This window comes from Schistocerca cancellata, chromosome 6 (assembly GCF_023864275.1).
Source record: "Schistocerca cancellata isolate TAMUIC-IGC-003103 chromosome 6, iqSchCanc2.1, whole genome shotgun sequence".
Classification (NCBI taxonomy): domain Eukaryota; kingdom Metazoa; phylum Arthropoda; class Insecta; order Orthoptera; family Acrididae; genus Schistocerca; species Schistocerca cancellata.
The window spans coordinates 567,725,924-567,742,739 of NC_064631.1; the positions used below are offsets into that span (position 1 = coordinate 567,725,924).

The following is a 16,816-nucleotide window of genomic DNA, read 5'->3' on the forward strand; positions in this document are numbered from 1 at the left end:
CTCCTATCAACAGCATTATGGCTACATAATCTTACCTTCCAAATTCTGTGGCAGTTTTGATGGATTTAAAACTAGTCTTCTAATTGATGAAACATAATGAAGATCCTGGCTGGATTCTGCATTATGTAACATTACTAACTGCAACAAATTTTCTGCAAGTATTGTCCATTTTCCACAAGGCTTTAAAGTAGCAATGCATCCTGTAACAAATTTACAGCTAAAACCTCATATTTAGAGATTTCAGAAATATAGTAGTATTAGATAGATAATCTGCCTACTTGTTTGAGTAATCACTTGTAAATTGCACTTTACTAGTACATAAATCATTTGTAATACAACAGGTATGGTACAGTACAAGTCAATAATATCGATTAATGTTGATGAAAAGATAACATAATTACAAAACCAAAAAAATTATAAAATACTATATTTATAAACTATATACTGTAAAATTACACCTACAGTTCTATATCCATTTTTTACTCATCACACAGTCATTTCATTTTTACAGATGATAAATATATATATTTTATACAGTTCTGCTCATAACTTCTGTTTATTGTTAATTTACTTAGAGTTTAAATTTTTATCTTCACATTGTGAGGAACTCCCTTATACTGTAGAAGCATTTTTGTTGCAAGTATTTTTTTACTGCTCTATAAATTTTAATATATCACTTTATGACTTCATAATTTGTGTTAAATTAATGTAAACATTTCACCCTTTTCCCCCCAAATCCATTTGGTTTAACATTGTGGTGTCTGCTGAATGTGTAGATGTTGTCTTTCCTTCACACTGCAGGAATGAGCATTTTCATTTTTAAAAGCGAAACCCATCTTACTTTTTCCTAATGAATAACATTAATTGCAGAATATATGAATAAGGCACTAGAGGGTTAAATAAAGGTTTATCAAGGGATTTTTAACATTACAAATTCCATGTCTCTTGTAAAGCTATCCTCTAAAATCGACCATGTTTTTTGGTATACAAGAGACAAATAAAGTGCAGATAGATATCCGTGTCCAAATCCAGTACTTTCAGAAATATAGACATGCCAAATCAGATGATTCTTTTTAATACACCCTGTATATGCAGCTGAATACAGTGTTATGAAACTCAAGACAAGGCAGTTCAAAACTTAAAAGACTGTTGAGTTGTGCATCATCAAAATTTTAATCATAACATGGAAAATGCACTGCATTTCTCTCAACTACGACAATGCAGCTCCACCTTCCTTCCTGAATGAATCTTTCCAGACAGTTACAGGTAACTGAATAATAAGAATTTTGTGCAGATGTATTGTTAGCTGGAACAGGTTTTACACCTGTGTCTCTGTATTCATAAATGTAACACTACAACTGAAAATAGGATCCACTATCCACAATGCGACCTTACTCCAGCTACAGAAATGAGCAAAGTATGTAGTCATGAAAAAGAATATCTCTCTTGTGAATTAGAGGTAATACGTAACGAAAGTTTTAAAAACAAATTGGAGTCACTTTTGCTTAACAACTCTTCCTAATGCACAGATGAATTTCTGAACAGGTAGTATTTGTGTGAGGTCAGATTACATTTATCAAGTTTTGTTGTAAATGAAAATTTAAAAAAATCTAGTTATACAAATCACCAGCATGTAGCCATGTTTTTACAGAGATAATTTGTCTTATTTGCAAATGTATGGAAACATTCCACAGAACATGTAAAAAACTAAAATTATTATCCAGCTAAAGTAAACTCTCACAGGTAATGCTGTGCCAGATGAGGTATCAGAACATACTTAACAAACTAATAACAAAACTTAGCCAGAAAATAAAATTAATTTCCGCCGTTATTCTCCCCATAATCTGATACTGAGATTATTTCTTAGAAACAAGTAAAATAGGGACAATATATGTAACCAAGAAAATGTAATATAGTTTTAATTTACTGCCTGTGGCAAAAGTTTTCATATTATTCTCTTAAGATGGTGCTATAATTACTTGCTATTTATGTTATTGAATAAAACCATGTCTGAATGTTAACAGTATTAAGCTCATATTGAGAAAATACCTGTGTTTTAATGAGCTGTAGATTTTTATGCTCATATATTGGGTTGGTGCATAAGTTCACTGAATTTTTCCATAAGTTAAATAACCACAACAGATACACATAACAGAGACTTTGGTCATCATAACATATTTTCCTTCAGTATTTACAACAGTCTGCCATGCTGGGGTAACCTTTGATTCTAGAAATCACCTGGTTTTGGGAAAATAACTCGTTGAGCCATGTTTGGAATGCATTTTCATCTGGAAAGGAAGTTCCTTCAATATTGCTCACTGGATAGTGAAAAACGTGAAAAGCTGAGGGTGCAGTTGGGCATCATTGTAGAGTCACTTCACGCAGTCTTCCTGGTCATTGTTCTTGGATTGTGTCTCCAAGACATCTCTGTTGTTAGTGTACATGCTGGTTACTCCCAGGGAAGCAATCTGTAGTACACAACTAGATGCATACCATTATCTTTTGTGGCTGCACACAGGTGTTTGTATGCGCACTTGTTGCTTTATTTCAATTCAGCCATTCCTTTCTTTCCCTTACATTAGCACCATGCCGCATTACCAGTAATGACACAGGATAGGATAGGTTGGTTTATCCATGACCCAACTAATGACAAGCAAGCAGAGATGCATATGTGGCCATCCACTGATTTTTTAAGATTTTGACTTAGAGCATGCAGTACCCATACACCTGCCTTTTGAACCTTCCCCGTTGAATGCAAATGTCGCATGCTGGTGGCATGATTACAGTTCATCACATTTGCCAGTTCTCAAGTACACTAACATGGATCATTGTGGATTAATGCATCAAAATGATCTTCATTTAATCCCAAAGGTCTTCAAGAATGTGGAGAGTCACTAACATCAAAATGATCCTTCTTAAAATGAAACAACAATTCTGTTGCTGTGCTCTGTCCAATTGCTTTATCCCCATACATGGCGCAAATATTTCTGGCTGCCTCTGCTGCTGTCACCCATCTACTGAACTCAAACATAAGAATACGTCATCACTGTTCCAAATTCTCCACTTGGCACTCCATTTTCTAGTGTCCACACCTCCACTAATATCTCCAAATCACAAAATGACAATATGTAAACTCAAACGGAAAACAGTGAACTACAAACAAAAAATCTCAGTTGATTAATGAATAGCAACCAGAATACCAAATGCAAAACAAAAACTATACTAATTTAAGCACCAACCTAATACAATGAACTCAAGGAATTTGTCACAGGAATAGCCTGTATGAAATCCTGTTCATTTCTGGTATGTATCATTTTGGTTTCAAATGTAAATAACTTAGAAATAACTACCATTCAAGAAATATTTAAGAAAGCTAAAAGAAATGTATGAACAAATATTAGTTGCGTTCCAATACTTGTACACGTTTCTCAAACTGTGCAAGGATTTTTGTTCTTACTTATACCAAGTTGTTACATTCTTCATTAATTATGAACACGGCTGGACATTGCTCACCTGTATCATTTACCACCACAGAGTTTATAGCTCGAAATTTACCACTATACTGATGGTCACGGTGTTTGAATTCAGTGTAAATATCGTCTTCATTCAGTTTAGTACCAGTATTGGCTATTCTGGGCAAGGAACTGAACTGTTTTTCAATGTCCTCAGGTAAAATCATTTGGCCTGTTACAATTAGTTGTCCATTCTCAATAAATTCAAACTTCCCACTTCCTTTTTTAATTAGAAGCATGAACTTCAAAGTCCCTGTAAACAAATTTATAAAATAAAAATTACATCCTTTAAATGAGGATGAAGACAAAGGATAACATGTATAACACAATACAGACAAACATCAAACAGTGGAAAGTACAGGATGCAAGAACAACAATAGTATGAAAAGGATAGATTGACACTCATGACATAGACGAGATGTTGAGTTACAGAGAGGCACAATGGAAAGAGTGTTATGTATTTAAGCTTTTGGCCAAATGGCCTTCTTCTGAAATAAAAAAACACACAGACATTCACACAAGTACGACTCACACTTCACCAATGTCTCTGCCCACTGAGGTCAGATGGTGGAATGCAACTGTGGCTGATAGAAGCAACAATTTGGCATGAATGGTGAGCATAAGGAAGAAGCATGGGGTGGGGAGGGGGAGGAATAACTGTTTATGTATGAGTAAAGGTACAGTGCTGCAGAGAAGAGGGAAAAGGACTGTGAGTGAGGTGGCAGAATAGAAGGCTGTGTAGTGCTACAATGGGAGCAGAGAGGCAGATAGTAAGGTGGAGGTCATGGACTAGCAAAAGTTGAGGCCAGGAGAGTTATGGGAATGTGGGATATGCTGCAAGGAGCATTCCCACCTGCACAATTCAGAGAAGCTAGTGTTGGTGAGATGGATCCAGATGGCCCAGTTTTGTGAAGCAGTCATTGAAATGAAGCACATCGTGTCTTGCAGTATGTTTAGCAACTCGGTGGTCCAGCTGCCTCTTGGCCACAGCTGTCAGTGGCCATTTACATGGACAGATAGCTTGTTAGTTTTCATGCCTGCACAGAAAGCAGCATAGTGGTTACAGCTTAGCTTGTAGATCACATTGCTACTTTCATAGGTAGCCCTACCTTTGATAGGATAGGAGATGCCTGTGACTGGACTGGAGCAGATGGTGGGTGGATGTATGAGACAAGTCTTGCATCTAGGTTTTATTGCAGCCACACCACATTGCTGCTCCCACGAGGCATAGTTTTTGTCTGCAGTCCAGCCACAGTGGCTGGAGACAGTGGTCATGTGTGTGATTTGTGTTCATGTGAAAATGGATGTGTTTTCTATTTTGGAAGAAGACCTTTTGGCCAAAAGTGTAAAAGCATAGCAGTATTCCCACTGAGCCTGTTGGCAATTCAATGTTTCATCTATATGGCAAATCACAATCTATCCTTTCATAATATTGCTGTTATACAAAACAGACAAAGCAATATGTGACAGATTGACACACAAACAAAACAATGGATATCAGACAAGACTCAAATTTTCATACACACAAATGCACACATGTGCACATCTGCATCAGTTCTGATGTTTTGCTACCATGAAACCACCTAATAAGATAACCTTCTTGACATCTCAGTTACCATTTTCACCATCTTATCTTCCATCTTGCACCGTATGTCCTCTAGTGGAACTAGTAGTGCCACTATGAGGATGCGAATAAGGTTTGCTTTAAATACGTGCTGTAATGATCATGAGTATTAGTTATCTTTCAGATTGGACATTGTGAGTTTAGTCAGTCAAGAATACATTTAAGATGACAAAGACACCTTTATCAACACCTCACTGAGTTTGAGTGAGGTTGTGTAATAGGGCTACAAGAAGATGGATGTTCCTTTTGCGATATTGCAGAAAGACTTGGCACAAATATATCCACTGTGCCAGATGGTTGGCAGCAGTGGTCATGAGAATGTAGGGTCACATGAAGACCGGGCTCCAGACAACCACGTGTCACTGCTCATAGGGAAGACCTTTGAGTTTGGTGTAAGGCTCTGGTACATCATATTGCATCTGCTGCAGCTATTTGAGCAGCAGATGGCACCATAGTGACACAACAAGCTGTTACAAATCGATTACTTCAAGGACAGCTCTGAACCAGATGCACTATAGTGTACATGCCACTGACACAAACCACTGTCATCTGCAACTTGCGTGGTGTCAAGTGAGAGCTCACTGAGGGGCAGGGTGCAGATCTGCTGTGTTTTCTGATGAAAGATGGTGCCTTGATGCCAGTAATGGCTGTGTATGTTTTGAAGGATGCCTGCTGAGGGCCTGCATGCAGCCTGTTTGCATACTAGACACACTGCACTTATACCTGGAGTCACGGTCTGGTTTGCAATTTTGCATTACAGCAGGAGCACTCTTGTGGTTATCCCACACACCCTGATACCAAATTTGTATGTCAATCTGCTGATTTGACCTGTTGTGCTGCCATTCATAAACAGCATTCCAGGGCGTGTTTTCCAATATGATAACTCACCCATATATCACTGTTACAACCTAACACGATCTATTAAATGTCAACATGTTGCCTTGGCCTGCTTAATTATCTGATCTGTCCCCAGTCAACACATATGAGACATCATTGGAAGACAACTCCAGGGTCATCCACAAGCAGCAAGCAGCATTAGCCATATCTGTATTGATTGACCAAGTACAACAGATGTGGAACTCCATCCCACAAACTGACATCTGGCGGCACCTGTACAATACAATGCATGCATGTTTGCATGCTTGTGTTCAATATTCTGGCAGTTAAACCTGTTATTAATGAACCAGCATTTCACATTTGCAATGGCTTATCTCATACTTAAATTACCTGTGATCTTGCAGTGTTAATCACTTAAATACATTATATATACAACTGTATTCCCAAATTTCATTCCTTTACATTAATTATTTTTTGGTGTTGTGATTTTTTTTTCAACAGTCTACAAACACAGTGAAGAGTAATAACTCCATAACAATCTGCTGGTACAGTGTAACGTGCAGTGCACTAACTCAGATGACAGAAAGGTGATCCAGATTTGGATGTGATTGGAAAATGGAACTGACGACTGTGGTGAAGGGAAGGGCTTACAGCCACAAAGTTAAACAAAATACAAATACTTGAGTGCAGCGGAGCCCATAATCAGACAGGGAAAATGCTAACAAAAAGATAATGAAGAATACTCCTGTAACACATCATTGGCGTACACCTGAAGTCAGTTTAATGTTTAAAGATTTCTCTCCATGAAGAACAACATGGTATGTTCAGTTTTTCAAGGAGCTCTTCAATCCAGTCACAAAAATGGTCTGATATACCATAAACAGATAATTTGTTCATTAGGAAGCAGTGTTGAACTGCATCAAATACCTTCTGGAAGTCAAGAAACACAGCACCAACCCAGCACAGGTATTGCTGCCTTCTGTGTCTCACGAACAGACAGTGAGCTGCGTTTTACATGACTCATTGTAGAATTTGTGTTAGTTCCCACAGAGGAAAGAATTTCACACAGTCCTTAGCAAGATTTATGTAGATTTCTACAGAAGATATTTTCAGTCTCCAGAAGGGTCACAACATGTGAATGCAGGACGTGTTCCAAAATTCTACACATAGACAGATGTCAGTGATATAGTCCTATAGTTGTGTTTGTCTGTTTAACGATTCTTCTTGAATGTGGGAATGACATGCTCATATTTACAATCATCTGGAAAGCTTCATTCTTCCAGTGATCTAGTGCAGACTGCTGCTAGAAGAGCTGCCATTTTTTGCATATTTGGTGTAAAGTCATATAGGTATCCAAACAGACCAAGGGAGCTCTCCTTTGTCTTAAGTCGTTTTATTTGAATTTCTATCCTGCAGTCACTTATTTCCAAATCTATCATTCTTGCATCCATTCAATCATTTAAAGGAGGTACCACAGTACTATCTTCCGTGAAACAATTGTGGGAAAACAAATTTAGTTTTCAGCCTTCTCTCCACCATCTGGGAACCACAGTACTATCTTCCACGAAACAACTGTGGAAAAACAAATTTAGTTTTCAGCATTCTCTCTACCATCTGCCATTTTGATACCATTATGGTCACTGAGTATCTGGACAAATGGTTTTCATCCATTTACTGATTTAACATTACATCCGAATCTTTTAGGAATTTCTTTCAGGCTGGTAATTTGACTTTTACTTTCAAATTTATTTTGCATGTGGTTCTTTAGGCCACTTTGGACTTTATTCAGTTTTTGTTTGTCAACAACACTTTGGTTATTGCAGTGAAGCTCTCATGGCTTTGTGGTAGTTTCTAGTACAGCTGTTAACCAATGGTTAATCTTTCCTATGCCTTACAACTTTGCTTGACACTTCCTGGTCTGAGGTTTAATATAGGATACTTTTGAAGTTTGACAGCTCAGGATTTTCAATAAAAGCCTTATGATCACTTAAATTCTGCTCATTTCCCTGATTAATGGCTCGGGAGAATTTTCAGATAAGGCATTTAACTTGATTAGGAAAGTTACATGCAGCCTTGTGCAAGTTGTCACTGAAACATTCTGCCATTACTGTTCATGACACATGGGGTCTATATTAGCACACAGCTATCATGTTTGTTCCATCTAAAACACTAATCTTCACCCAAATTATTTCACATTTAGAGTCTGTAATAACCTTACTAAATATTACTGCTATGAAAATGCTTCCACTAGTCATGTCAAACCTATGTTTTTGCTATAAACTGCAATCATAATTTAGAATAATTGGTTTAGCCAGCTTTCTGTCCTTTGCACTATGTGAACATTATAACCATTTATAAGGGGGACTAGTTCTGGTACCTTTCCATGCATTACCTAATAATGCATTCACATTCTCTTTCTCCAGTCTGGCATGACAAATATTTATCTCTCTTGTTATGAGACTGCTATTCTTCTCTTTCTGAAATCAGAACATGTATCAGGCCTTTCCCCTCTATCCTAAAAAAACCTACTCATGCAATCCACATGTACTGTGCTACACTAGTAGACAATTCCTGTGTGTAGTGCACCCATATCCTATTAAGTGGGGTGTTACAATCCCCCAACTGATAAGAGAGGTAGAGAAATTTGGGTGCACCCATACTTCGCAGCCAACATAGCCTCTTCAACACCTCTGACCAAAAGCTCTCAGCAAGCATACAGAGTGGACATCACCTTCCCTTTCTGGACTAACTGTGATTTTCCTAACAGGCTCCATTATCTACCTAATGGAACTCCCAATGACCAGAAAGCTCACCCTCTGCACTTGTCCGGACATTTCAGGAATACTGGCCCAGTTCCAACTGATGATGTGTTCCATACTGACTTGGATGTACTTTCAGCAAGAGGAAGATGTAAAGCCTGTCTTAGAGATGTAAGAAGATAGATGACCAGCAAATATCCACTTTTGCCTTCTATCTAGAGATTTGTAACCCCATTAATGTTGTTGCATCTGATTCTCAGCCATTGATTCTACATTCAACATGGAGAGCCTCCAAGAGGTAAGGTCTACTTTTTTCCGAGATATCTTGTACATTTCCATTGTCAGTGGGCTTCCACATTATGTGATCTCTGCTGACCATTTCTGCTTTCCTCTTGGAAGAAAGGGATTTATCATCAGCATTGGATGTTCTGTCTCCTAAATGTAGATATTATGGATGCTTTCTGTTTCTGACATTTTTAATAATTTTCTGAATTGAATTTTACTTTTTATATAATACTTTCTCTGCCCATAAAGTGTGAATAAAACTTCTTTGCATAATAATAACAATAACAACAATATTAAGAGTAATAACAATAGTAATAATCATAATGATGAATAACAAATTTATTTTCTGACTGAATTCTGAACATTAAAGATGAAATATAGGTCAGAAAAAATATGGTGATAATTTAATGTGAACATACCTGTTCTTGGTAAAATAACAATTCGATGAATGAAGACATTTTCAAAGACAGCAGGCACATTGTCATTTGGCTGCTCCATAACATACATTAGTTGCTGTAGTGCTATTTTCTGAAATAAATATTGTGTAATTACTACAGAATAATCACAATTATATGACAGAAAAATGATCACATGGTAAAATAATGTTACTAACTTATCTCATTTCTGCAAATCATATAGAATATATCAATAAGCTTGATCAGCAAATGCATGTAATTGTGTGTATTTAAGGAAAGGCAGGAGTTAACTGCTTGGTCTCAAATCAGACTATTAGGTGCTGTTAGTATCACATCACTATTTGTATTCATATTTAAGTACCAGCTACCACTATCATCTTTAAGACACAATAGAATTCATAATGACACGCACACTCACTTACATGCACGCACGCACGCGTGCGCGCACACACTCACACACATAAACTATAATCTTTGATTTTCTATTGTTTTCTTGTGACTACATTATTATTCACTGAAACTCATATCTCCTTATGATTTTTCTGGTATGAAAAGTGACGTGGCCAGTACAGTCTTAGGGAAGTAACTGCTAGATCCCATGCATTGATTAAATTGGAACTTCTATCATTGTTTACAAGGCTATTCAACAGTTGCCTCACTATAGTCTCCTTGGTTAAACTATCCCAGAAATTTACAGTCTCCATCATGATATTTCATCTTATGATCTCATTAAATAAAACTCAGAACTAAAAAAAAATTAAAAAGATGAGCATCTCAATTATAAGAACTCATTGTTATGAGGACATTAGTGCCAATAATGGGAAGCCTTATGTAACTAAGAAGGTGACAATAGTTGCTACTTATTTTCCTTTACACTGACTTCTTGTTTTGTGGTTTTCTCTTTTACTTTTGATTTATCCAACATAGGACATCAAGCTGTAGTCTCTCATTTATTTATTGATTCTCCATAGACAAGCACAACATTTATTTTTGGACTGTGGGTGTACTTTACACTTTCTGTCATAACTTTGTTAGAATAGTTACAAACATAAAAACGACTGTTTATCTTAATCGCTAGTACTTACAAATACTATTCTTACAAATGATAATATTCTACTCCTCTGAAAGGAATTCTTTAATACCATAAAACCATTTAATGGTAAGAAATCAAACAATGGAAAATCCAGGATGGAATATAACAATGCCAGAGAAGGAAAGCTACTACTCACCATATAGTGGAGATGCTGAGTCGCGATAGGCACAACAAAAAGATTCACACAATTATAGCTTTCAGCCATCAAGGCCTTTGTCAGCAGTACACACACACACACACACATACACACACACACACATGCGCGCGCACGAGTAAACGCCAGACGTGTGTGCAATTTGCGTTTGCGCGTGTGTGTGTGTGTGTGTGTGTGTGTGTGTGTGTGTGTGTGTGTGTGTGTGTGTGTGTGTGTCTACTGCTGACAAAGGCCTTAATGGCCGAAAGCTATGAATATTTTGTTGTGCCTATCGCGACTCAGCATCTCCGCTATATGGCGAGTAGCAACTTTCCTTCTCTGGTATTGTTTAATGGTAAGAAACTTCTTCAAGCAATTTGAAAGAAGCTTCCAATTGAGCATTTTAAATTTTTTCTAAGTTTGTCACAAAATTTGATCTCCTTGTAGCAGAAGCTATTGTCTGCGCTTTTTTTGTTAGGTCTTTCAAAATATAATCAAAGTCTCTCCAATATTATAAGTATGTAAATTTCTCTTTAGAATATTGTAATGTTTGTATTTTAAATTAGTGGAATAATTTGGTAAATTTACTAGTGACCTGTCCAAACTTCACATGCGTAGCACTAAGTATCTATGGCTGGACTACTTGTTTGACATAATATCACCACTTTCATATAACTTAGATTACTTAAGCAGTGCAAGCCAGGAGAGTTCTCAGGAGTCGCAAATGTTATCTGTTCCATAGGGGGCCAGTCTAAAGCCCAAGAGACACCGGCCACCATCTGAAGCACTAAGCTGAGAGGTGCACCAGAGGTATCAAAACTGTAAGATATCTCTACAGGACATATCACAATTAGTAACAGCCAGTTGATGTGTCAAGCAGAGAGGGGTATTAGGGGAACCCAAGGGCAAGATCTGTATACAGTGCACACCACAATTAAGAGCAAAAGCAAAACTAACACAGATGAAGGTGTATGAGGGAAAGGAGGAGGGGGGAGGGGGGGGGGGAGGCAAATGATAAGTTGCTTGTGTGAGAAAATGTTCTCAAACCAGTCTGGTTCCATGTTTGATTAGTGCTTGGAGTGACTTCTCATGGCAATGATGGGAGCTGTAAGCTACTTCACTGATCAGTCATCTCACTGCAGCGCCAGTTTGGCATGTACTACAACCATCTGCCAGCTGCCCTGATTGCAGTGCTAGTGTGGTGCAGTCCACCCAACTGCAAAAGAGTCAGCTCAAGTTATGGTCACTTGCCAGTCATCTGAGCCCAGCACCAGGCAAAGTGATCTACATTTTCTGTGAACCCATTTTCAGCATTTCTGAACGTGGCATCACTATGACACACCCTCTGCCACACATAATTGATTATGTGCATCCTCTGCCACAAAACATTGGTACAAAAGACCCTTTATAGTGCAACACTGGTGTGAAGTACTTTCCATTATGGAACATTGGTTTAAATCACCCTCTGCCATGAACAATCAGTATGGAGCATCCTCCCCCTCAGGACATAGTACAAAGCACCCTGTACCACACAATGCTATTCAGTATTGGTATAGAGCACCCTCTGTCATACTGCATTCTTACACAGCACCTTCTGCAATGCAACACTGATGTGAAGCATGCAACATTGGTACAAAGCACCTTCTGCTATGAAACATCATAACAAAAGCACCCTCTGCCACAAAAACTGATATGAAGCACCCTCTGCCATACAACACTGGTACAAAGTGCCCTCTGCAATGTAAAAATGTTAAAAAGCATGCTCTGCAATGTAACATTGGAACATCCTCTGCTATGCACCTTTAATACAAAGCACCAACTGCCATGTAAATTTGGTATGAAGCACTCTCTTCCATGCAACATTGGTATGAAGCACTCTCTGCCACATTATTTCAAAACAAAGCACACTCTCTTTTGCAACACTGATATGAAGCACCCTCTGCCATTCAATATTGGTATGAGGAACTCTGCCACTAACAATCAGTAAGGAGCACCCTCCATGATGCAACATACTGTGAAGCATCCTCTGAGACACAAGATTGTTAGGAAGCAGCCTCTGCCATGCAACATTAGTATGAAGCACTCACAGCCACAAAACACTGGCAGAGTGTATCTCTATCTTGTAATATCTGTATGAAGGGCCATCTGCCATACAGCATCAGCAAGAAACAGTATCTGCCACATGACATTGCTACGAAGCACCTTCTGGTGCTTAACGCTTGTAAAAAGCACCCTATGTCACATAACACGGGTACAAAGCACCATCTGCCGTATATCAGGGTACAAATACCCTCTGCTATGTAACAATGGTATGGAACACTATGCGAGCTACTGTGATTCACAGAATATTATGCCATTCACTGCTAGATGACAATGGAATTGCTTTCATAGCAACAGATGAATTTAATTCATCATAGTTCAGCCACTTGGCACAAAATATTTATAAATTACACATACAAACCTTCCTCATACCCACTTACTCATAATACAGAAACTTTGACATTGTCCTCATTGCATACATTGATTTTCTTAATTTTTCACACAATGGCAAGTCAAGGATAGAATAACAACAAAATGGAAAAGTATAGATTGCGATTCACCACATACAGGGGGTGATGAGTTGTAGAAAGATCTAATGAAACAGAATCTTAGAAACTATCCAGCTTTCAGACAAAGTCATTCTGCAGAAGTAGAAAACTTACATTTGCACGAACACAACTAATACACACTGTCTTCCAGTGCTAAGGACCAACTGTGACTGCATCTGACTTGAGGAACAATCTAGCTGGTGAGGGTATCAGGGTAAGGGAGAGGCAGGGGGGCAATGAGGGGGAGGAATAAGAAGGCTCTAGTGGGTGGGGGGCAGGGTAGGGGGTTGTGAGGGGGGGCGGTGAGGGAGGGAGTGGCAAGAAGTAGAGAATGGAAAAGAACAATGTATGTGCTTTGCTGGGATAAAAGGAATACGTAGTAGTCGAGTGGAAGCAGGGACGGAGATAGCTAGGTGATGGACAGCAATTAGAAAAGGGCAAGGTGACTAGGGTTACAACAACAGAGGATATGATACAGGTAGAGTTGCCGCCTGTGCAGTTCAGAAAAGCTGGTGTAGGCGAGAAGAATCCAGATGGCACAGCCTGTGAAGCAGTCATTAAAGTGAACCACATCATATTGGGCATCATTTTCAGTTTTCAGCAACTATATGGTCCAGTTGTCTCTAGGTCCCAGTTTGGCAGTGGCCAGTCAAGTGGACAGTTGGCTTGTTAGTTATCATGTCTATGTAGGAAACACCACTCTGGTTGCAGCTACATTGACAGATCACATGGCTGCTTTTACAAGTGGCTCTGCCTGTAATGAGATAGGAGATGCCTTTAACAGGACTGGAGTAGATGATAGGAAGCTGCATGGGACACGTCTTGCATCTAGGTCTATTACAAGAATGTGAGCCAGGATGCAATGGATTGGCAGTAGGAATGGATTAAAGACTGACAAAGGATATTACACAGGATGGCTTGACAGAGAAATATCACTGTGGGAGGTGAGAGCTTGGAAGTGGTGAGGACATTGTTCATTCCAGGTCTTGATGAGAAGTAGCTAAAATCCTGGTAGAGAACATGATTCAGCTGCTCCAGTCCTGGACAATATTGACTCATGAGGGAAGCACTCCTTTGTAACTGGACAGTGGATATATAGGAGATAGTAGGTGACTTGTGAGGTAAGGTTGAGGGGGTAACTTTTGCTTGTGAAGGCCTCAGTGAGACTGTTTACAAATTTGGGGAGGGATTGCTTGTCATTACAGACACTTACCAACCCCACATACCCACAGCTCACCGACAAAAGAGCACTTGTCCTCGTCTCATCACTCAGACCACCAAAGACTGAAGCAACTAGATTAAATTCTATGCCAGAGTTTTGACTACCTCTCATTGTGCCGTGCAGTGAGGAATCCTCCTCACCCTCCCACAGTGGTATTCCATCACTCATGTAATTTACACAATATCCTTATCCATCCCTACTTCCCTAACACCTTGCCTCATGGCTCATGTACCTGCAACAGATCTAATTGCAAGATATGTCCTATACATCCTCTCATTACCACCTAATTCAGTCCTGTCACAGGCATCTCTGCCGCATCAAATGCAGGGCCACCTGTGAAAACAGCCATGTGATTTACCAACCTAGCTGCAACCACTGTGGTACATCCTACATAGACATGACAAGAAACAGGCTGTCTGTCTGCATGAATGACCACTGCCACACTGTGACCAAGAGACAGGTGGGCCACCCAGTTGCTGAAAATACTACCTATAATAATGTGCTATGCTTTAATGATTGCTTCATGGCCTGTGTCATCTTGATTCTTCCCACCAACATCAGCTTTTCTGACCCTTGCTGGTGCGTCCTTCATTTTCAAACCATAGTGACCTCAACCTCTGCTAGTCCCTGCCCTACATGTGTCTATCCTTGCACGGATACCACTTCAGTACTCTTTATGTCTTCTGTCCCACCATTGCACCTACACAGTTCTTTCCACTCTTCCACTTCTCTCCCCAACCTCCCGCTCCCTTTGCCGCGTAGAGCTGCACCTAGCGGCCCTATCCTGTCCCACCACATCCCTGTGTGCTTCCACAGGCAGCTCTAGCATATCCACCTCCCTCCTTACTCCATGCCTCTTCCTTACCTCTACTATTCACCTCAGCCATATTGCTAATCACGTCAGAGGCACTCTTAGTCAGGCCTTCGTGCATGAGTTGTACTTGTGGGAATATGTGTTTGTTTTCTGCTTCTGAAGAAGTAATTTGTCTGACAGCTGAAATATTTCTAGCATTCTTTTTCATCATGCCTGTTGTAATGGAACCACTAAACATACCTTGTTTTTTTGCAAAGTGTTGTAGTTTGTGATACTATACAGGTTAAAGTAATGACCCTTGTGATACATTATTAATATAACACTTACTTGTTTGCTGTAATCACTGTTGTTATAAAACATTAAATACATTTTGTACTTTTTTGTTAATAATTTCAATCATATCAATACACATATCTCTGGATGTAACTATCAAAATATCTGTAATCTGTACACTACAGTATCTTTGTTGTTAATTTTTGTGTATCAGTATTGTAGAGTCTGTTGTCGAGCCGTGGGGCAGTTTCAGTTGTAATGATGAAGTTGGTTGGACTCTGGAATCTGATGCTGTACAGTTATGATGGAATGAGATGCAAACAGTCATGATTAGTTATATTATTTGTAGATTATTTCTTTGAATTATACAAAATGTATTTGTAAATGATTTCTTTGAATTATGCAAAGTGTTTTGACTGATGCTATGAAGTGAAAGAATTGACATACATCAAACATTTGAAGCAAAATTCTGTACTTGCTTCATTATTTCATTCACATATATGAAAGCAACATTCCATCCCTCTTGTAGGTAACAAGATCACCAAAAAAGAATTCCATGTCAATGAGACAAAAGTAAATTATATTGTTCTTAACATCCATTTGCTCATTTTTTTGCCACATAAATGGACACACAGTTTTGCTAATTGTTTGTTGGTGTTGATATTATATATGCCAACAGAATGAAGAGGCGTCTTAAACTGACTGCAACACAATGCTACCTCTACATGGCATGTAGCAATCTACCATGTATATATTGTTATTTTTCTTAAACTTTGGCATAAAAGATCAATGTCATGCTCCTAGGACTGCATATCTAACTATGGCCCGAGGCTGCTTTGGTACCAGTAGTAATTCGGAAAAATTGCCTGGCCACCTAATGAGGGCTGCACAAGTATAGTTGGATAGTGGGGCTGTTAGTTATCTAGTTAGTTGGTTATGTGTTCCATCGATCACTCACACAGTATGGTAGCCATTATGACGTGGAACGTGTCAAGTGCACAAAAAATGCACATATGGTGGCCTTCCAACCTGTCTGATTTTCTTTTAAGGGTTTACTCCCCTAGGGAGTACCTGAGAGCCTCCCTAAGCTATGAAGAAAGTGTAATAGGGAAACCCATTTAGTGTTCATTGATTTTTTAAGGCATTTGATAATGCTGATAGAGAAAAACTGAGGAGAATTATGAGTGAAAGAGTATATCCATGACACTTAATGAAACTTCCTGGCAGATTAAAACCGTGTGCTGGACCGAGACTCGAACT

General features: G+C 38.8%; 1 protein-coding gene across 1 annotated transcript in view; it reads right to left on the reverse strand.

Moving 5' to 3' along the window:
• The window catches only part of LOC126191105 (fatty acid synthase-like), a 394,390-nt gene that overhangs the window by 146,973 nt on the left and 230,601 nt on the right, over positions 1-16,816 (reverse strand). The window contains exons 16-18 of the mRNA XM_049931844.1: positions 9,437-9,545; positions 3,514-3,765; positions 36-200 (exon numbers count right to left, since the gene is read on the reverse strand). Of these exons, the coding sequence (XP_049787801.1) occupies positions 36-200; positions 3,514-3,765; positions 9,437-9,545 (526 nt within the window). The remainder of the gene's footprint in view (positions 1-35; positions 201-3,513; positions 3,766-9,436; positions 9,546-16,816) is intronic.